Below are 23,638 nucleotides of genomic sequence, written 5' to 3'. Positions count from 1 at the left end.
AAAGACGAAATATACAATACAATGCACAGTGACAAGAAATGTGAGAATAGAGAGGAAGGAAGAAGCGGCACCGTCACCCAGCCGCAGACGGACCACGGCGTCTTAATCGAATGGCAAACTGGACATCCCCCTACACAAGACGAGCCACACCATTTGACGAAGATAATGTGTCATTGAAAACTCTGTTGTTGCGCTCCTCCCAAATGCGCCACCAAGCTGAAATGAGTCACGACCTCCAAATACGACCCCACGAAGCAGACAGGTGGGGGGAAGGACAAAAGAGAAACAGAAGACGAATGGATGACGGGTTTGGAAGACTACTAACAAGGAAACCAAGTAAAAGTTAGAACACTAAATAAGAAATGGCAAGAGGTAAAAAGGTGGACCCAAGACTCAGCCACAACAAGACAGAAAAGACACTGGTTAGCCAAACGAGAGAGAGATGGAGAGAAATGAATGGTGATTTTGAATATCAAGTCACCCAACTCATTGCAGAGGGTTGTTTTATCTATTATGATTAACGATTGAAAAAAAAATAATGAGAAAATAATATGAACAAATACTAGACAATCTATTACTTTTTTTCTCATTATTTTTCTTACAACTTTTCGTCAGTATAGATCCAGTGACATTCATTCGCCATTATATATATATATATATAAAATTTAAATATGCCAAGCAGTTTTATCTATTTCTCTATGTTAATTGTTTATAATTGAGCATTTAACAATATTGGAAAGAGAAGGTTATCAGCTTGGAAAGTAGAACTGTCATAAGCACGCATAATGCATTGACGATGTGTGACACTTCTTTTTATATATCCATAGGTCTTATGACCCTTAACAAAAGACAACAATACGAAATTGAAAAATTACACTTTGAATCACACGATGCTTGGAGCAGTTTACGCGTTAAACCCTAATTTTTTTTTTTACTTCGCTCCTGTTGTCCTTCTTAGGGTTATGTTGAACAAGTTGTACTTCACTTAAGAAGTAAGTGAAGAAAGAGTTTTTCAGTTTATTTTTTCTTGTTTAAAATTTGAAGACTTAAATAATCGTGTTCCAATATGTCTAGGAAAACAAATCCTGCCTTAAGAAATGAATTTGTGAAAGATATCTACCTTTTGTATCCAGATCCATATTTGAATCCAGATTGAGGCGCTTAGAATCCAGGTGCACTATATCCAAATGCTGTGGATGGGGAAAATCCAGATCCGGATTCGAACGTTGTTCGACCCGTTTGGAGAATTGACTTGATCATGGTCGGGGCTCCTTTTTTTGCGGCAATTAGGCGACCAACGAGAACGCTCTCCCACAGGCAGGGGGGGGGGCGACGAGCCGTGGGACCCACCTCCCTTTACGTCCTCCACCAACCAATGGCGTCCATTCGTGAGCGAACAAAGACACGCGTGCCCAGCAGCGGGGCGGCTGACGTGGCACGAACTCCCGAATTTTGGTCTCCTTCTCGCCCTCCCAACATTAACTTCGAGTAATTCATGGAAAGCGGTCAAACTGTCAGGTATTTAAGGAAGGGCGCGCACTGTCTTTCTTTATTGTCTTCAGCCACTTGCTTGCTTTCTTCTTCTTCTTAAAGTAAAAATATTTAGACAGTCAAAGAAATTAATGGAGTTATAAATGGGTTAATTTTTTCCTTTTTGGTACTTCTTGAAACATGCCAGGCTTCAAAGATTTATTTAATGGAGCGTCAAAAACAAAAAAACAAACAAAAAGTTTTTTGGGCGGTGAGAACATAAATGCTACCAAAAACTCATGAGACATTGATCTTGCATTGTGCCAAACTTTTTTTCATCGTTTCCTATTAATATTGCCAATGTGACATGGCGATCAATATGGCGCTTGGAAAATATAATTTGTAAATTAACAAAAGTTTAATCAAACATTAAATTTAAATTTTCAGGCTATTGTTGTTGAAGATTCATATTGATAATACTTGAATACAAATATTCCAGGCGAGTCCCCACTTTCCACAAACCATATAGTGTTGTTATCCCATAAATCTACCAAACAAAATAAAGCAGATTCGTGGAACACTGATAATAGTGTTTTATGCATCTTCTTTAAAAAAATATTTTTTAAAAATAAGTTCACAAAAAATAACATAATAACAAAAATACATGACATGCATTTGGTATCTTAAGATATCACAGTACTGCACTTCATCTTGACAATAGTGACATTTTTTTGCAGTAAATAAGATGCTTTTAACACTCGGGATAAAGATTGACCACCTATTAGTCATCGTTCCAAACCATTGTGCCAACCCTATTAAAAAACCTTTGATTACAAACATTAATTTCAAGGTTTATAATATACTAATGAATACGATATTTACAACATTATTTTGCATCGTTTAGACAATCAAAAGGATTTAATTGTTAATAACATATATTTAACATAAATTCGACCAGAAATACGTTTTATTTTCTAGTGTTTAATTATGTTATTCTATATAATATAAGTCGTTTTATTGATCGAACAAAAGTAGATTAAGTGGCTTTTGGATACGCCTTCTTCAGACGTAAAGAAAAGCTTGGGCCACTTTTTGTAATAACACAAAGCCGAGTCCTTTACGCTAAAAAAATCGATTAGTTAAAGGTGGCTGCGGATAAATGGCTTCAAGTGTCTTGAATTTTTTTGTTCCTCCGCAATAATATAACGAATAAAAGGCAGAAGAAAATATCGTTTCTTCTTCGTTCGTTGTCTCCCTGTCTCTCCCCTCATGGCGTTTGGAAACCCTAATTATCGACCTTGGTGCCGTTGCTGAGGGACTACGCAGGAAACCCATTTACCCTACCGAGTCCGACTTGTTGCTTCCGCTGTCCCCCTCGTGAGTCTTGTTGTGGAGCTATTTGATTTTCCTTTTTCTCGTTTATTGAAGTTGAGGTTTTAAATCAAGAAATCTGCTGATGATGTTTGAATTTGATTGTGGAAGAACTAATTTCGAATTCAAGGACTGGTTTTGTGGGGAGTTTGATTTTTTTCCCCTCTATTTCTGATCGGGGCTGGAATAGATTTTGTTTTTCATTTTTTGTTGTTCTTGAGTCAGGTTATTGATTAACTAATAATAGCTATTGGATACTGGTAATTTTCGCACCATTCATTTGATTTTCGTTTGGTGGAACTTACTGGTGCTAGTTTTGTTCTTGTTTGGTTAACTGTTATATTGATGATTTATTAGGGGCTGTGATTCAAATGGAAATGATTAACTTGAGGTTGTTGGTATTTAGTTTCTTTTAGGTACTAGACAGAGTCGAATTGAAGGTCCAATCTGAAATTGGGTAAGTGAGGAGAATGCACGTTTTGGCTGCAGCCTGCGGGCCAGTAGCTTTTCTTCTTTTAGTTGAGGCAAAGGAGGGGACGTTGTTATTTCGAAGGTGAATTTGATGGCAGAAGAAGGTTCAAAGTTTGGCTTCAATCATCTACATGGAAAATCTGGATTTTCTTCGGGTTTGGCAGTTTTATTGGCCAGTGAAGGCCGGAAGGACAAATCTCAGAAAGCTCATCTTGTTTCGAGTTGTGATGATGCCAGTTCGCGATCAGTTGAGCATATGCTTGAGTATATATTTGACCTGCCCTTTAGGTCTATCCGTTTACCAACAAGTACTGTAGATGTCAGCTTTGTGCAGTCAACCTTGAGAAGAGAAATTGAAAGGTTGCTTGCAAAGCGAGAAGTAAAATTGGGTGACAGAGACGGGGTCTTCATTTTTGACAATGGATGTGGTGCCAGTGAGGTTGTTATTGATGAGGCTAGTATTTGCGGGGACATTAGGATCTCTAAGCAACCGCTGCTGGTAGAGAGCATGGCTCCTTTTAGCAGTGCCCGTGCTAATGCTTGCATGTGGAAAGGGAAATGGATGTATGAAGTGATATTGGAAACAGCCGGCATTCAGCAGCTTGGTTGGGCCACTGTTTCATGTCCTTTTACTGATCTTAAGGGTGTGGGGGATGCTGATGACTCCTATTCCTATGATGGCAGGAGAATTAGTAAGTGGAATAAGGACCCAGAGATGTATGGGCAACCATGGGTTGTTGGGGATGTAATAGGATGCTGCATAGATTTGGACTTGGATGAGATCTCATTCTACAGGAATGGTGTTTCTCTTGGTGTGGCATTTGACGAAGTGCGAAAGATGGAGCCCAGGGTTGGATATTACCCAGCTTTTTCTTTATCACAAGGCGAGAGATGCGACCTTAATTTTGGCTCCAGGCCTTTTAGGTATGCTATTGATGGATTCCTTCCAATCCAAGCAGCTCCTGCCTTTAATTATGATGGGAAGTTGGACTCAGCTGCCACTGTTGCTACCTACCTTCTCCGTTGCTTATTCAGGCTAGTAAAGTTACACTGTGCAGATACTTCTGCTTCCACATCAGTCGACAATTTTCAAAGATGGAGGAGGTTTGCTTCAGTTGAGCAAGTTTTCAATCCAATCTGTCAAGCTACTTGCCAAGAGTTTTTCTCTGCATTTGGCAAAATGACAGGGGCTTTAGAGTATATTGGCCGAGGCCCATTGATGTCATTCTTTCTAGAAGTGTTTGGGATGCAACCGCCCCATGACTACTCAAGTCTGGGCAGAATTTTGGATCACTTTATGGTATTTCCACAGTTTGAATTGATCTTTCGACATGTGTTACATGCACTTGCTTGTGGTTGCAAAACTGCACCTCTAGTGCTGATGGATTGTCCTTATTCTGGGCCATACCCTTACCTTGCATTAGCTTCTTATCTTCTGAGGCGAGAAGAACTGATGTTGCAGCTATGGAAGTCTCCAGATTTTGAGTTTCTTTTGGAAGGATTACTTTCAAGAAAAGGCCCAAACAAGCATGATTTACAGTGCTTTATGCCAGCTGTTTGGTGGCCTGGATCTTGTGAGGATGCATCTTCGGAGTCTAGTATGACATTGACAACAACAGCATTGTCAAATGCAATCAGTAAGGTACTTTCTTTGCTAAGATGCATGGATTTTATCTATATGAAGCATTGCACGTTATTGAACTTTGAGCTGTTAATTTGTGTTGATTTGAATTTCTTTCCCTAAGTTGATATTTGGAAAAGTTATCTTTTATAAAACAATATGATGTGATTTCTTTGCTTATTATAATTGATTGCAATTGTATATCTTGTTGTCCTTGTTGGTGACACATCACGTGAAATCTGCATCCTATACTTTGCTGGTTATTCATGATTATACTCATAAGAATGCATTACCATAAGTACCACTACAACTTAGTCTTTTTCTGGTGGATACTGAAAATGTGGAGCTTTTGCACCAATTACAAAATAGAAATATGGACACCTGAAATTGTATCACAAATTATTTCTTGTACTATTGTGTACAACCTATTCTGTGTGTTGGTGGAACATAACAATGCCAAAAGTTGGGGATCCTGTGTACCTGTTACAACTTACCAGTTGCAACAAATATGCATACCTAAATGGCCCATGTTTGGTCATTTTCCTGAAGTGCCATAGCGTGTATATCCATACAAAGTTACAAACACATACACACAGAGAGTACAGGGTTTATAGCTGTGATAATGTCCCCTTGCTCATGCTTTTTGAGTATCTAGCCATACAAAAGTTTTTGCTTATTTGATTTAGAATATAATTCAAAACAATGAACTTATCTGTATTTTGAATGTCATGTTATGTCAAACTGGGACAACAGATACGGAGACCTTTTGCACCTGTCATTCTGAAGGTAACAAGAATCATACTGATTGAAACCATTCTAAACTCATCTTATTCAATAGCTTCCTGTCTCTCTCTTAAAGCAATATCAATTAATTTAATTGGAACTGCTCTTGAATGCTAGAGGTCATAACAGATGTTACCTGCCATCTTTTCCTTCCTTCACTTCTACTGGCTATGCATTTGATGGAAGCTTTCTGGCCTTACTGCTAGATACTTTTCCTTACTTTCTTGCATATTTTAGGTGTTCTCTTATTCTCTGTTGAGTTTTCTTTTCTCTTCCTATAGTGTTGTCTTTTTGCATGATGTGTTATTTTTGTTACTTGTTGTCTTCTTTTGGTGCAACTGGTTATTCATACTATATCAAGGGATTGCAGATGGCTGTGATTTTCTGAAACAGATATATAAAGGTATTCAAGATGTGTTTATCTTTAAAATTTAAATGAACCCATATAATTTTGTGCATAATGGGGGTTTATGAAAGCTTCTGTATGTGCAAAATTTTAGCTCTATCCTGTTTATTAGTGCTATTTATGCTTCATGTTATAATATTTTCTTGTTCCATTTGTAGGTTGAGGAGATGCAACGGGAAGTTTGCAGGTTGGTCATACAATTTATACCTCCATCATCACCATCCCAGTCATCTGGATCAGTTTTTAGAGATTTCCTGCAGAACCTTATATTGAAGGCTAGAGCTGCAGATCGTAAGGTGCCCGCTGCTGGATTTTCAAGCAATTCTGTTCTTGTCTCTGTGTACACAGTTATTCTTCATTTCCTTTCAGAAGGATTTGGTCTTGGCGATATTTCTGAACGTATGAGGAGTCCAATAACTGCAGGTTCAAAAGCTAGTGCTAGTGAAGGATTCCTTCACAGAGGTGGTCAGCAAAGTTTCCCTGTAGGATTGTTTCTTAGACCTGATCCCCTTCACATCGATTTTGCTAGACTTGGAGGGACATTTAGCCATTTGATAAAATCTTATCCAATCAACGATAGTGAACAAGAACTAGTTCAATGGGAGGAAGGTTCCATGGACAGCAAAGGGACACGAGTAACACACAGCACTAGAAAGAAGCCATGTTGTTGTGCTAGTGCTGATGCTGATTTAGGCCGAGTTGGAAAGAATCCCATTAAGGTTGTCTCTAGAAGTCCTAAGGCTCACTGTACTGCTATTCCTGAGAGATCAGCACATGTTGCTTCAGAGTGCAGTGCTAGTAGTCTGAATGATGAGATTGTTGATAAACCTAGTTCGAGTGGTCAGTCCAATCCTGCCTTTGGTTATCGACCTGTGCAGTGTAACAGAAGTGTGCCAAAGGCTAGTCATGCATCTTCAGAAACTCTACGAGAGGAGGAACTTTTGGATGCTATGCTCTTGCTGTATCATCTTGGTCTTGCTCCAAATTTCAAGCAGGTGACTTGCTACTTCTCTGTTGCTAAAATATTGCAAATAACTTTTAACACTAGAAATGATTGTGATGCTAGTCAATGTGCGTTAAAGATGTTATTGGGTTTTTTTCTTTCTCTGTCTCTCATGGTTGTTTCTTACCCTGTCATACATGGCAATTGGTGGGTTGTAAAAGATGCAAAATAATTATGTCTACAAGGGGTTCCCTCAAAATATAGGCAAACTTTCTTTGCTACTGTTGCTGATGCATGCTTTTGCAAATTTGGCTTTTATCTTATGTGGCTATTGATGTTTTGCTGGCTTTTGGTTACATTTTCTACTTTGTTTGGGTAGCCAAAGTGTCTGTATAAGATAAAAGCCATGACTTTGTTGGAGTGTATTTTAACACATTTATCATTATGAGTCTTCACAAGGTATTTTATTGGATGTAGGCATCTCATTATATGTCGCATCAGTCACAATGGATCTCCCTGTTGGAAGAAACTGATAAACAAATAAGATCAGAAAGGAATTGCGCTGAACAGCTAAAGCATTTGAAGGAAGTCCGAAATGCTTATCGGGAGGAACTAGTTGACTGTGTGAGACACTGTGCATGGTAAATGATTATGGCCAACAGTAGGAGTCTATTATCTAGTAACATTTGAACGTTTTGTTTTGTGTATAAGCTTTGAAGTTTCCTTTATATTCCATTGTCATTCACATTGACAAGTGATTGTTTTGGTAATAAGTCTTTGGGTAATTCATAATTTGATGAATGATGATCTCTATACTAAATTATACTTTCTTCCCTATTTCATCATTTTATGCAGCTTTTCAAATTTCAGTAGCATGTGGTTCATTAGTCAGTATCGCTTTGGATCTTGGGTCAACCTTTTTTCAACCATTACTATTCCTTCTGCTTGGAACACAAGATTTAAGCCAATAAATAGCATTGTATGTAACATAGCATATCGAAGATACTTTCATTAAATAATGTAACTATGAAAGAAAACAATATGATACCCCCTTGAAGCTAGTTTCAAAGGTGTAACTATTCTGTATCAGATGTAAGTAGCTTGTGATACACTCTCCATATTGTATAGTACTGTAGTATACACTGTACAGGGTGTAACTTATATTGCGCCTTGAAAACATGGAAAAGTATCAAGAAGTTTTCCTTATCTAAAATTACATAAATTTCTTAAGATTGAATATTAAGTTCAATGTGAAAGATATTCTTACACATTTAAAGTAAAAAAGTAAAATGTAGGGTTGATTTTCATGTAATAAAACTAGAGCTTTCATGGTTTCTTCTTATGAGAGTCTATGTTTGTTCTCAAAAATTTAAAATAAAAATTCAAATTGTGACTGTAAATTGCTTAAAGACTCCAAAGAGCAACTCTTTCTAATGAAAGAGTGCATGTTGATATATTTGTTATTTTCTTATGTTCATGTAATTTGTATTTTTCGTAGAGAGTACTTTTTCGTAAGTTTTTGTTATTATTTTGTATTTTTTTGACTTCTTAATTTTTTGTGGATTTTTAATATCTAAAAAACTTTTTCTGATTTTTCACTTTGTATGATATTATGCAATGTTGTAAAAAGCGTATCGTAAGCCGTATCGGTCTGGCTTTAAGATACGCTGTATCGTAAAATATCGTAACGTATCGTAATCGTATCGTTTTTTTTTTAAATAATCAGAAAAAATATAAAAAATTCTCAAAAAATAATAAAAAATAAATAAAAATTACCATATCGTACCTGTATCTTTCCATATCGTAACATATCGTAACCATATCGTAATCGTATCGTAGTCATATCGTGTCCGTATCGTACGATACGGTGCATGTATCGTAAATGTACGATACAGGGGGTGTATCGTATCGTATTTTACGTTCGATACGATACATATCGTATGGTGCGGCTCCGTATCGTACGATACGTACAACACTGATATTATGTGTCCAACTTCCCAACAACATGAGTGTCTGACACAATCTACAATATTGCTAATAAAGCTTGTGGAGGAGAAAAATACTAGAAGAAGAGGAACAAGTGCAGGCATATGAAAAGGGAAACACAAAATCATTATGGACATCAATCAGTAGCTAAGAATTTTTTTTATTTCTTTTACATGCCAAATCTAAGTTGGTGAATATTATTGAAGACAATAGTTGGGGACAGGAAACATTTAATGTGGAAACTGGGTGAAATTCAAGAAAAAGGCAAGAGAGAAAATGGACTAGGTGTCATGCCATTCTAGGTCAGTTATTGATTATGATGCAATTTTGATATTGTCATTCTTTTCAGCCAGAAAATGTAGTCAAATTTTGGTTTGCATTATTAGGCCTCTATTTGGTGATGAGTTCCTTAGTTCTTTTCATCCCATTTAGTGTTCATTTTTCATTTGCTTCTGAGAGTTTGACAGGCTTGTCCTGAAAAGATATCTGCAGTGTTATGAAAAACATATTATGGTATGAGGCCCACGAAGAATCATGCGTACTCAAATCTAGGAAATTAAGCAACATGATATGATGTAGATCGATGAATTTGTGTGTTCACTTTCCAACTTGCTATTCTCTGGGTTAAACATGGTTGAGTGTAGTGTGGACGTGATTCACCTGTCAAAATGTTTCTTCTTTTGTTTATATGTCATTTTCTTTCCATCAACTTTCTACTTCGCGACAAGTTCGCGTGGATATTTTCCTGTCATTTGATTTAGCATATTTGTATCTTGTGAAATGGTCCCCCATTTCTTTTCTTATCCTGGGAAATATGCCATGTATACTTTTTTCCCTAGGCTTGCTGCTTGATATACGGGATCTTTTTCAATCTATCAACGAGCCTTTCTAAACATACTTTATACAATATCTTTTCCTATGTCGTTGATCATCAAGGCTTACTGTATGCATCTACAAATCAGATGCATCCAATTGTGAACCTTCACCTACATGTGCTGAGTCACTACACTATTTCCTTCTTTCTTGGCACTTGGCCGTCTATAATATAGATCCCTATGTCTTGTTTTGGGTTATAAGTTATAACATGTTTAATCAAATACGTGCTTGTCTATTTCAGACCTCGACTCGTAGTTCTATCATCAAATTTTCGCCAATCCAACGGGCGATCCCTTATTTAAAGGATACCATCTTGTTACCAAATAGAACCTAGATACAGTAATCTATTTACATTGAAGGTCTTCTTTTATGCTGTCTTGTTATTTCTTTCTCTATAAGTTTGATCTATTATATTTTATTTTCTACTTGCTTTGAACACCTAGCATTCTTCTAAGTGAACTGTTTTCTGATAATTTTATTTCTTTGATGCTTCATACATTATTTACCTGTAACCTCGCTTACTGTCGTCACTTCTTTATTGAACTGTATAGCAGGTGTATGCTGCCAAACTTTATGCCTTTGTTTCCATCCTTGTTGTTTCTACCTTGACCATTATGAGTTTTCATTTATTAAACAATATCTCTTTTGCTGTTTTGGCTTCTGGGGAAACCTTTAGTATCTAGCTGAAATAGTTGCTCTCTGTTTTCCTGATATCTTGTTGGCATTATCCTGTCCTACAGTGGCTTTAGAAGTGTTCAGTCACAAGCGTGAATTGGCTTATTTTCTGACATGTTTAGTATGATTGTCTCCAGGTATCGTGTCTCTCTATTTTCCAGGTGGAAGCAGAGAGGAATGTATGCTGCATGCATGTGGATTGCTCAATTGCTATTGGTCCTTAGCAGAACAGATTCACTTTTTGTTTATGTACCAGAATTTTATTTAGAAGCATTGGTATGTGTGTTCTTGATCTGCATCATGATATTTTAGTTGCTAGTGTATATGTGGATTGTTAAAATGGAATACATACCCATACCAGTGCTGGTACATCCAGGTACTGGTGCAGGGTGCTTTTGGTGCGTTCAAAAAACATATTTACAAGTTATTCATACTCTAAATATGTTTATATGTTTCTACACTAAACAATGTTCAGTGCTCTTCTTCTTCTTTTTCTTCTCTCTTTCTTCCTCCTCATCTTTTGACAGAAACAGGTAAACATGTGTTACTGGTAGATGAGAAGCAGTTAGTATGATTGTGATATATGTAATTATTGGAGTTGACCTAATCAATATGTTGCTTATAAATTTGTCAAAAATATCTTTATACCTTATGGGAGAGAATTGAGAGGTACAAAGTCAGGATGCATTGTGTGTAGCAAAACTGCATAAGAAATAAGAATGTTTTACAGCATCAATCATGAGATGCAGATTGTGCCATAAATTTTGATTTTTCATATTAAATGCCCATAATACCTTTGGAATGTTTTTTTTTCTCCCCTAATGTTTTTTTTTTTTTACTTTGTTTCAGGTTGATTGCTTCCATGCTCTACGAAGAAGTGATCCACCATTTGTCTCGTCGGCATCTTTCCTGCAGCAAGGATTATCTTCATTTGTACGATAACTATAGCTTAGTTAATTATGTTGTTACAAGTTGATTATGATATCTTCACATTCTTTATTTTCATATTATATGGCTTGAAGATGATTCTATTATTTATATTTTTTTGAGCTTAGTCATATTGTGCATCTGGTTTAATAATTTCTGTTTCTATCAGACGGAAGAAATAAAAAATATTCCAAATGTAGTTTCATTTTTTTTGCATTAGCAAATTGGGCTAGTATTCACTAGTAGTCTAGTACATTAATGTTCATTTAGGTCATTATGTGCACTTGAAATGGTTGAATACTTGAATCTACTATTTGGAACTCAGTTAGTGTCTTTATTTTTTATGTAGTCTAATGGGGCTTTAGGAACTTAATTGCTCGGTTGATTGAACAAAACATTTCTGTGTCCTTGTTTTCAGTAGCGTTGTGTATTTGCATGAAATAATGATTCGAAAGACAGTGAAATGCATTCAACTTTCATTTAGTATCTGCCTTGTTAGTCTAGCCATCTGTCTTTTGAAATGCTTAAAATCAATATTAAGGTTTCCTATTCATTTTTAATAGGTTACTTTTGTGGTCACACATTTCAACGATCCTCGAATATCAAGTGCTGATCTAAGAGATGTCCTGCTCCATTCAATATCTGTCCTAGTACAGTATAAAGATTATTTCGCTGCTTTTGAGAACAATGAAGCAGCTCTTCAGAGAATGCCCCTTGCTTTGCTTTCTGCATTTGACGATAGATCATGGATTCCTGTTACGAACATACTTCTACGACTATGCAAGGGTTCTGGATTTGGATTTTCAAAACAAGGGGAATCTTCATCAGTTCGTTTTCAGGTACCTAGTTTGAGCAATAGGAAGAGAACAGTAAATTTGGCTGAGGTTGCATGTTGCAAAATATGCTCTTTCCTTCTCTTTTTCCCTTTCTTGCTCACCAAGTGCTGATGCTATATCTGGATTTTTCTTATAGGGTTTATTAAAGGAAGTCTGCCTCCTTGATAAGGAATTGTTCTCTACTTTTCTTAATCGGCTATTCAACACTCTGAGCTGGACAATAACGGAATTTTCAGTTTCTATCCGAGAGATGAGAGAAAATTATTTGGTTAGTTTGCCATACCTGAAGCACGCAGTGCACTCTTCATGACTCATGTTCAAAAGCCTGCTTGTCATGTTAGGTCTGGGAAGTCTTGTGTTTACAGCCTAAGTAATTTTCTGATATTTGTTGGCCTAAATTTTGAATCCAGGCAGCAAATCGGAAGCTATGATTGAAATTGTAGTGAGTCAGGATGATCTGGGTTGACTCAGTTATTTGAGCTGGTCAACAGGGTGATTCTGCCTTGTCATGACAACTTAGTGTATGCATTACCTTTTACAACTACGTAAAATACTTGTATTCTATATAAGAACTTTACTTTCTTGCATGTTAGCCTGGAGTGAAGAATTTTAGTTGTATTGTGGAATTCTTTTACTGTTTCAGTGCTTTTTTTTTTTTCCATGCCAAGTTATTACTATTATTTTAATGTGGCTATTGACAATCTGCTGGTGGACTAGTAAAAGATTTAGTAGTTCATTTGACACAGCACCTTTAACTGCTGTTTATCTCCATTTCATTTGTATCAGCGGTACAAATTGATGGTGTAAGAGTGTAACCTAACCCCTGGTTGGGTGCAAAGTTAGCATGAAAAAGTTGCATATTTAGTTTCCATATTTAAAATAATATATAGTTTTTTTTTTTAAATAAGTGAAACCCACAAAAAGTATAAAAATTTAGGAAAAAAATGCTCTCCATAGAAAAAGATGAGTTGCATAAACATAACAAAATAACAACCATATACTGCCTACAAGTTACAGAACATGCATGTTTTCATTGGAAATAATTAAAGTGACCACTTTTATTACTCTTAATACTTTAATGGGTATCAAATAGATTACTTTTTTGCATATGACTTATTTGTTGGAGTCTTGAAACAACTTAATGCTCATAAAACTTAAAATTTTTATTTGGAGGGTAAATATAGCATGAAGACCCTAATTTTGTTGCGTAAGATCATATATACATAAATTTTATTTATTTTACTTTCATTAAGAATCCCTTGCATGGAAAAACTTAATATTCAGCCTTAGTAAAGTGTTGTACCTTTTAAGTTGGAAAAAAACTTTCTTTCGTCTTGACTAAGATGCACCCCATTGAGTTGTACCGCTATGCAAGATATATTTATCATGGGTTATATCTGATACTGTATAGTTACACTTGTGAAGCTAGTTTCAGGCTGTAACATGTCAGTTTCCTTCATAGTTATGGAAGATATCATAATGTACTGTTCAGTTCACTACAATACTCACAGGCCACTGCACTGTTCAAATACCTCTGTCATCGGACCAAATGACAATGTTTCATACTGGCTTGTCAATAAAAGAAAAAAAAATGTAAATGCTGACTTTGCAGCACCGTCTCTTATTACTTGTTACCTTGTGATTTGTCACTAGAAACTTGAAAGGTGCCCATGAAGACCCTCATTTTGTTCCGTAAGATGCACCCCATTGATGCTGCAGATATCGTTGTGCAACTGATCAGAAAAAATGCCCAGGATCTCTAACTGCATTTTGACATCAAGGATGTGCAGGAATACTTAAATTTTTTTACATCTTTTGTAGATTACAGAGTTGCAGCAAAGGAAATCCACTCTCATATTTGACCTCTCTTGCAATCTTGCAAGGGTGTTGGAGTTCTTCACACATGAGATTCCTCAAGCGTTTGTTTCGGGACCTGACATGAATCTGCGGAGGTTGATTGAGTTGATCATCTTTATTCTCAACCAGATGACTTCAACAATTGATGTTGAAGTATTTGATATGTAAGTTTATTCCTATGGTTATGTTCTTTCCATGATTTTACATGATAACTCCAATGTATTATCTTGAGATGACTATGTTGATACCCATTTGCACTTTTTAATCTGGAGCCTATTGGTCTGGCAGCACATGAAATAAAGCTTGTATGCTAATCAACAACTTTATCTAAATTCTCAGCTAGTCAACTGATAATTATTATGAACTGATTGAGAACTTGCAATGTAAACGTGTGGATCTTTTCATTTCACTAACCAATGACGTTTTGATTGCTATATGATTTTGTTTCCTGCAGGTCGATTAGACGACATGGCCAATCTGTAGAGAAGCTTAATAGAGCCATGATCTTGGCTCCTTTAGTGGGAATGATTTTGAACCTAGTGGATGCAAGTGAGGATCCCTTGCTAGTAAAACCGAATGACATCGTAGGAGTCTTTATAAGCATGGATTGTGCTGCCACTGTCCATTTTGGATTCCAATATTTGTTGGATTTCAATTGGGTAAGTATTTCAAGAAATGAGGCTTTTGGAGTTCATTACTGTTAAAGTATCACTTTGTGACAGTAGTTGCTTTTGATTTACTATGAGCAGTTGATTCTTGATACTCAATAACTCAGAACCTTGTAGTGTCATATGCACTAATATTCACGTGTCTAATATTTAAGTGATCTGAAGATCAACAGCCTTGTCAAGTTTGACAGGATGTTGTTAAATCCCTACATCACATACTAGCAGAATAATGACTGATTCAACTGCAGCTATTGACCATTTAGGGGTACAAGATGAACGAACCTTAGCTGTCTAATATCTTAGTAGTCTGAAGATCAACAGCCTCGTCAAGTTTGATGTGATATCCCCTGCTTCATATACTTGCCAAATAATTGCTGATTTTAATGCTGCTATCAGTAATATAGGGATGTAAGATGAACTGGAGCTTTCTGGCCTTGTTTCAAGTATAACTTGAAGATACTAGGAAAAAAAAAAATCTTATTATCATTGTTTTGTTTATCAATAGGAAACTTTTCTATTAATTGCTAAACATTGAGAGGTTCAAAAACAAGGAAACCTGATGAATGCATCATAATCTAATCGTTCTAGAGGAACTGTACATGATCATTTTGTGGCAGCTCATAAGTTTGCCTTTTCAAGCTCGTCGCGGTTCAGTTTAGTTCTGATCTCTCTAGTCAGGGCCATTATTTCCTCAGCCATCTTACTGTGGGGATTTTCTACTTATAGACCTTTGCTTCTATCTGTGATTTCAAGAATAGCCATTTCTAATGAATTTCCTCATACAGACTTATTTCTGACCTAAGTGGCCTACGGTCACCTCCAACAAGTTGACCAAAGTCAAATGTTCTGAAGCGACAAAAGTACTGATCAATGACCTATGTTTTTTCTCTTCAACTATCCTATCAGGCACGTAGAAAGGTAGTCCTGCCTTTGGAAGATGCACATTATGCCAATCTCTGACATCCATGCTTTTTGGAAATTGTCGGGCCTCGAATGTAGGATATAGATAGTCATACTGTTACCTGATATGGAATAAGTGGGTCTGAGTTAGGAGACTTCCCATGTTATATATGTAAGGTAGAAGAAGTGACAGGATCTGAACACACTTGATTTCCAGAATTAGGGGAAAGAACCACTTTGTATTTTCATGAAGAAAAAGAATAAGAGAGAGCCAGATGGTGTCCATGCATGTCTTTGTATTTCTTGTGCAAGAGTTTTTTTGGGCCTAAACAAACTCAATCTGGTTTTTTAATGAATATAACCTGATATACTTAAGAATCCACATTGTTCAAGACCCACTTCCCATCTAGACTTCAAGGTTACATGAATATGGATAGGTTTCAGCCTTTCAGGCTTTCAACTGCTCATTTGAGGTTCTTTCTGACCTTCAGATATATGTAATTTTTAGTTAGGCTCCCAAGATATAGCAGGTCCTCCTGGTCTATTTTAACTGCGTTCACCTCTTTATGCATTAAACCTATTCATGTTCCTCTTTTCGAGGCATCGTTAAGTTGGTTCCTTTGGTTCATTTGAGGCATCCAGTATTTCTATTGGTCTGTTACGTCTACTGTTTTGAATTCAATTTCATGCTTGTCCATGGAAAATCTTTATCAGCTGTTGCTCAGTATTATCGGCCTATTTTCTCCAGGGTGGCATGCTCAGGGGCAATATTCCATTTGTTAGACTCAAAAAGCTCGAGAGATTTGCAAGCTGCCTGAGAAGCAGAAGAGAAGTGGACACCATAGGCTCATTAGGATGCATAGCAGAGGATGACGAGGTGATTTGCTGCATTTGTTATGCATGCAAATCAGACAGCCAGCTCATGCCTTGCAATCACAAATCATGTTTTGGCTGCATAAGTAGACACCTGCTGAATAGCCAACGGTGCTTCTTTTGCAACGCAACAGTTACCGATGTGAAAGAAATGACAGATACAAGATTATAAGGTTTTTGAATTTCGCTTGTCCACATGCAGAGGCATCAGCGATTCGGTTGTTTTCAACTTCGCATGTGCCAAGCTCCTACCGTGAGCAGCACTAGGCCAAAGGCCGAAGCTTGCTAGACAGCTACTAGCCTTCGACTTGTATCAGATGCTGCTGCATTTTCAAATTGCGGTATTTTACTTACTTGCATTTCTATGCAAAATAATGTACAACCTGGGTTCAGGAAAAAGCTTGTGCTATAGCATTTAGTAGGAATTTTGTAGAGGGAGAAATTGGAAGAAAGGCACTAACTACTGTGTAAATATGAGTTGTAAATGAAAGAAAATCTCTCTCTCGCCTCAGTTTATGACCTCTCCTCTCTCTCTCTGTTGTACTTTTCACTTGTTATTTGTTGTTTTTCACATCCATTGCTCTTGGACGTGGCTCTGTTTAATAAAATTTTTTTGAGCTGTCTCAAGAGGTGTAGAATAGCTGGTTGGGCGGATGAGTATGTATATGGGATGTTGCCTGTTTGATTATAGTGGGTGTTACCTCTTTAGATTGCAAATAATGGGATATTGACACTCAAGCTAAAGAGTGTACTGCCCAGGTCTCGAATCTTGATGCAACTCAGGACCCTAGAGGAGGGAAAGGGAGGATGCCTTCGGGCCTCACTAGGGGCAGTATAGTAACCTCCTACTCACTCGGAAATGAAATTCTTATCTGCTCTCTCGCTCCCCTTCTCTCTTTCCTTGTTTTGAACTTGCCCTACATTGGGTTAGTTTTATTGTTTCAGAATTAGCCGTGGCTGCAAATTCACAGGGAAATACTCGATCGGCCCTAATATTGCCTTAGTTCTATGGAGGTGGATCCTTCACGAGCTTGGATCCAGGCGGCAGGCTTTGGCATGTTCGTGTTTCGTGAACTTGGTGTATCAGAATGTCGTGCAAAACGTTGGTGGATTTTTCTGAGAAATATTTGAATAAAAATTGGGGATTCTTACTTCCGTGGCTCCACAAGTTTGCAATTTCAAGTGAATTTAGGCTCAAATTTTAGGCAACTTTACGTCCTCTTTTGTTGTTAGCACGAGCCTCTTCCAAATTAATCTGTTGTCGGTTCGTAGATGCCTTAGTTTCTGCCCTTTGGAAAGGTTGGACGCGCTAATTTGATTGTTTTTTTTTTTTTTTTCAGATTTTCTTCCACTGTTTAGGTTGTCGGTGTGCTGAGAGTTTATGAAACCCACCGCCTGAAAGGGAGGCCATACTTATAGATAATTGACAAATTTCCACATTGCTACTGACATAACGTCATGTATTTCCGATATATGTTGCAAGTATTATGCAATATATACATATATATTTTTTGTTTACTTTTGAATTCACCAATCCAATATTAGGAACGATTTTACTATGTTCAATATGAAAAGTATATGGTGTTTTTGAAATATGTGTTTTAGGAGCAGGTGTTCTGAGAACACAATGTATTTACTTATCAGATGCCCAAAAAACATCAATCAACGGAAATTGTTTTCTTGGAATGTAATGACAGAAGGATGAATTGAAGAAAGACGTTTTGTTATTGTCATTATTTTCGAAGTTGTTTTTTGTGACATTAGAAATATAAAATAGAGCACTCAACCTTGATTCAGTATGACTAACCCACGCCGATCCTCTCTATCATTTTACAAAATGGATTTCCATATTAAAAACAGTCATAGCAGTTACTGCACCAACATTTTCCTTCGGTATCTGTTTACCACTGATTTTTTATCCAAAGGTGTTGGAGTCTCTCTCTTTTTCTTTTTCTTTGCTCTTTATTTTTCTTTGCTTTAAGGGACATGGTGTAGCTGGTCGGGCAGAAGATGAAGTGTGTCTATAAGAGACTGATCTGTCAGGTGCTTGATCAATGGAGTCGTTTGAAACTGATTTGGGTCTGCCTTCATTCTTGCTGATCAAGTCTGGTTGGGATCCGCCAGCCGGGTTGTTACATAAAGTTGATCATGCAAGCTAGATCTAGGGTGGACACTGCATATATAGCTCGGACCCAGTTTTTGTTGGACCGAGCTTAGTGGGTCAAGGTAGGTGCTAGGGGATTGCGGCCGTAACGTAGCTCCGGCCTCCCTCCGGAGTACGTATAAACTACAGTTCCAACCCAATGTACAGCTCCAACAAGGTCTCAGCATGGACCTCAGTTCATGGTGTTTCTTGGGCAGCCATGGAAGGGTCAGATACCTAACTCAGTACTGGTAATCCATTTCTTCAAATGGCCCTTTTCTCATTCTTTGGAGGAGCATTCCTCTGTGTAGTGTAGAGTGGGAGGCAGTACGTGCCTTCACCATACCCCGTTTGATGTATAAGCTTCAATAAAACACATGAACACAAATATTATTTTATTAGATAAAGGTCATTCAGTTGTTAAATATTCACAGGATGACACCATATGCTCCCCACTTGGAAAAGTAATTTTATATTTTAGTTTCTTCTCTTCAGGGTGAAAAACTTGGTGCCAGGGTCCCTTGTGGTGGCTGGCCTAACTACCTTCTCTGTGTGTATGTGTGTGTGGGCATGCGCGTGTCCTGCATGACACAAAAATGCTCCGCTATGACACGCTGATACGATGCAAAAATGTGCTTATTATTTTAATATTGTTGCTAATGGTGCTTAATGATTTTTTATAATGCGCTAATAGAAAATGATGCTTTTCTATAACAAAACACAAAAGATGTTTTTCTTAAAAATTGAAACAGCCATCTGCTCGTGCTTCATCTGCCAATTATGAGCTCACGTTAGGAGCTTGGTGTTCTTTTTAGTGGATCGGAGGGATTTGTGATTTCCAAAGCTTCAACCTCAATATTAATTGAGTTATCACAGATCCCCAACAGGAAGGTGTTCGGATTTGAAACGTTGGAGTTCAACAGAGCACATTAATTATATAGGAGTGTGCTTAAACTCTGCGTGCTTTAGTAAAAAATTGACACTTTTTTAGCTGCAACTAAGAGGGTGAATTTACCCCACACACACACACACACGCACACACACATAGAGCATGTCCATGTAGGATCAAGCAGTCATCCATGGCCATGTATGCAAGTGCTCAATCATGATGTTGCCATCTTATGATCGATGGATGGATCCACATGGGCTCCAAAGTGGTGTCCATCCGACTCGGACCAAAGCTGGTTATATGCATAATGCATTGATGAGTGGACAAAGATTGTGTGTTGAGGGTGTAATGACAAGAACGTCTATATTCATTCTTATTCTAGAAACCGTTACAAGGACAAACAGAGTTAGTGAAAAAGTTAAAAGTTAAAAAAAGACAATTCTTTTAAAAAATCTCCAAAATTCCCCAACTCTCTCCTTCCTTTTTTTCGGGCATATATTTGTTGCATTAACATAGCTTTCAAAGCTTCAACAGCGCGAACCCTAGTTATACGCACAAGCCTGTGTACCTTTACATCATGCACAGGTTCAAGTTCCTGTTCCTACTCATAAAAATGGGCCAAGGATACCAACCACGAGTCCATGACTAGTGTGCCTGCCTCTAAGCTTTGAATCTCCTTTTACTACTAATTCACCTTGTTGGTCGTTGCCAATTTGAAGGATTGAGATTTGATTCTCTAGGACTTTGCATGTAACAGCTTATTGTACTCGCCATAGTTTATGGTTATTAATTCCCCTGGTTTAGTGTGCATACGTCTACCATGTACAGTCCTGCAGATGGAATCTAGTACAGATTCAGAGTCAATCCCATCGAAATTCTTTTGCGTTCCTCGTCAATAATGTGCATGGTATCATGCAAAAGCGTCGTGATGTGCATGATTCCAATGTACATGATGCCATGATCCAGCAATGTGACGGACATGAGCATCTCGAAATCGTTGCAGAATGCAGATGAATGAGCGGACGGCATACTCTTAGTCCCTAAAAATGGCGCCACATGGACATGGTCATGCATGGTCGACATGGCCATGCATGCGTGCATGTCATGTCCAAGTGCATCATGCGCTGGGCCGTGGAACAAGGGCTCATCAGTGTTTTCCTGGCTCCAGGAGGCGTCAGGTGTGATCGGCATAATCTGGGCAGCAGCTTCCGCCCGTTCTTAGTTGGACAAACTAAGTTCTTCCGCCTTCTCTTCATTAGTTTGTTGCAACGACGACAGATGATAGTCTGAAAGATAGCTGGATGGAATGGCCTCCATTGATTGACTAGTAGCTTCTGAATTCGGTTCACAAGTGTTGAGTTCGGGAGCTCCTTTTGGTCTCAGTTCCCCAAGCACAAGCTTGAGCCAGCTTGATCCACCTGGCTACGTAGAAGCTCTTGTAAGATATCCACCAGAGGTTAGCATATACATAATACGGACATACATGTATGCATGTATACAAGTAAACATTTTCTGTTCATCTGTGTGGGCAATTGCCCACACATGCCTCTGCCTCTGCCCCTGCCCCTGCCGGCAAGGAGAGAAGCGAGGAGCCTTGTCTTCTTGTCTTTATTCGATCATACACGCCTCATTCAATTCGAACACAGTGGAAGGTGTCTCGCTTATCATGTCTTTTGTAAAATGCATCTATTCGCCCAAAATTCTGCCCCGTCCTCACGTTCTGTGGCAAAAAGCAGATACAGAAAGGTCTCAAGATGGACTATCTCATACTTTACCACCACAATTCAGGCACAACTCAAAACTTAAAAGCTCATGCAACATCTTCCTTCAACAATATTATCAAAAGTTTTAAGAGGGGACCCTCAATAAGGCTACCAAGAGCTTACCTCCTTGTGGGTTTACTCACATTGGAGGCCATGGGAACTGGCGCTTATTGGAAGCTGATTTTACGTAATGTTCTTTTTGATGCATATATCAGACCCATAAGAAATTTGAAAACAAATGGGCACGCTTATTGGACGTATAGATTTGATCTCAGCATTGAAAACATAGTGTTAAGAGTCAATTCTTTTACTACTAGGCATCAAACTTATCAATCCTTATGTACAGTAAATCAGATTTTAAGACTTCAGAAAGAAATGAATGAGGAAGACTGGTTTATTTACAACAAAAGCTTAAGTTGTCAAATCCATGACATAAGTATACGTTTTTTTTTTTTTTTTTCAAGAAGACAACTTAACATGGAATTAAAGTATGCTCCATATATACATGTATGCATCAAGAACCGATCATGTCGGCAGGTTTTTTTTTTTTTCAGTTCTTTCTCCACGATTGGTGGCCCCAAGAAAGGGAGGATGTGTTGGGGGGCAGCCACAGGGGTGGCCAACAACACAAGCACAGAGCAGGCCTGTGCACAGGCAACAAAGGCAGAGGGGACCCACCATGACCCTCAAACGAGCAGAAGGGCTCATTGCATCATGGGTTGCACCGGGTTTCAGTCACGTCATGTCGAGGAAAACATGGAGATAGAGAGAGAGTGTTCTAGAGAGGGAGAGAGAGAGAGACAAGCACACACAACCAACGAGGAAGTGAAGGGGAGTTTTTAACAAATTTTTAGTTCCCCACATAGTGCTCATGCCTTTCACCTGCCCTCCACAAACTCTCTATCTTAATCTTCTTGTTGTTTTTCAATTGGCACAACCAAAATCACTTCGATCTCTATCCCCACATTTTCTTCCCATTTGATGTTTCATTGGAATGCCGTAAAGTGAAAGAAGAAACGCACAAACTTCTCTAATTTGCACGAGGAATTATGGCGTAGGACATGAACATCAACAGATTTTTAGTGAGTCTTTAACTTTTTCGAAGATGGTATCAGTACAGTGGGGCGAATGAGTAGATCACTCCTAGAAAATGTATTTGCTTATTGGGTAGTTGATCATTGGTACGAAATGTTAAACCAGCTGCCGACTATCCCACCTCAAGGCAGGTTTCTTCAGTCTAAAAAGAATGACGATGTTGTTCACTTGTTTGGTAGAAAAGCATTTGCTTCAAACAACGTACTTTCCGTCATTTTCTATGGCATGCAAATTGATTCACTAGTCATTCTCATTAAAGGGTTTCTATAATCATAATTTATTTATATTTCCAACATTTTCAAGTAGTAGAAGAAGATGGGTCTTCTGAACTTAGATATTATTATATATCTAAACAGAAATGAACTTAATTTTCTTCAGAAACTGATCTCTAAAGTTGGTGCACAAGGAAAAGAAAAATTTTGAACTTAATTGAGAATGGCTGCCTTGCTTTTTAGCTTATGACGACAGAATTTCTTATTCAGATGATAGAAAGCATCTCATCATTTTGTCCTCTGGAGAATGAAGGTGGCTGCACTGCTTATGAGTTTGGTGGTTATAAAAAGCCAACTCCACCCACAACGTCTGCCACAAGCATTGTGTCTCTCTGAGAGGCATAGTATCACTTGGGGAAGATGAGCGACGTCTCCAAGTTGCACCAGAAGCCTCGCCGGCGCCGGCCACGAGAACCTGGCGGCTATATAGGCGTCCGCCGGCGGCCATGGGGGAGATATGCGGCGGAGATTCGAAATCCGAACACCAAAGAGAGGCACTGGCTTGGTACGTTTGATACGGCCGAAGAAGCTGCAATTGCCTATGATCTCACTTCCATCTCGTTCAGCGGCCTCGGTAAAGCTCGCACCAACTTTGCCTACCCGATGTTTGCTCCCCCACCTGCACCGCCGCAGGCGGTGGTCGAAGACACCGGGGGCCGGCCTTCCCGGGATGAAGACTGGCTTGTTGTTGGTGATGACGATGACGACGATTCATGGACTATAGCTACCATTCTGCAAAGTTTTCATCCTAGGCATGCTAAGTGTCCTCCTACTCTACTTGATCCTCTTAGCTCTTGTTCCTCTAATAATTGA

The 23,638-nt window shown here is 38.1% G+C and overlaps 2 protein-coding genes across 2 annotated transcripts; both read left to right on the top strand.

Annotated features, from left to right (window-relative positions):
* The first annotated feature begins 2,680 nt into the window (after nucleotides 1-2,680).
* On the top strand, nucleotides 2,681-17,182 carry LOC116246720 (E3 ubiquitin-protein ligase RKP). Its single transcript, XM_031618550.2, has 11 exons — nucleotides 2,681-2,847; nucleotides 3,248-4,954; nucleotides 6,281-7,117; nucleotides 7,543-7,706; nucleotides 10,740-10,878; nucleotides 11,452-11,535; nucleotides 12,093-12,368; nucleotides 12,502-12,633; nucleotides 14,187-14,386; nucleotides 14,677-14,881; nucleotides 16,539-17,182. The coding sequence occupies exons 2-11, from the start codon at nucleotides 3,404-3,406 to the stop codon at nucleotides 16,833-16,835; spliced, it is 3,885 nt and encodes a 1,294-aa protein (XP_031474410.1). The 5' UTR covers nucleotides 2,681-2,847; nucleotides 3,248-3,403; the 3' UTR covers nucleotides 16,836-17,182.
* Nucleotides 17,183-23,157: 5,975 nt separating this feature from the next.
* Nucleotides 23,158-23,638, top strand: LOC116247538 (ethylene-responsive transcription factor FZP-like). The gene has a single exon (XM_031619713.1). It carries the CDS (start codon nucleotides 23,186-23,188, stop codon nucleotides 23,636-23,638), a length of 453 nt encoding a protein of 150 aa, XP_031475573.1. The 5' UTR covers nucleotides 23,158-23,185.

The sequence above is a fragment of the Nymphaea colorata genome, chromosome 2 (assembly GCF_008831285.2).
Source record: "Nymphaea colorata isolate Beijing-Zhang1983 chromosome 2, ASM883128v2, whole genome shotgun sequence".
Lineage (NCBI taxonomy): Eukaryota > Viridiplantae > Streptophyta > Magnoliopsida > Nymphaeales > Nymphaeaceae > Nymphaea > Nymphaea colorata.
Note: the sequence above shows the minus strand (reverse complement) of the source record. Positions and strands in the feature narration are given on the sequence as shown.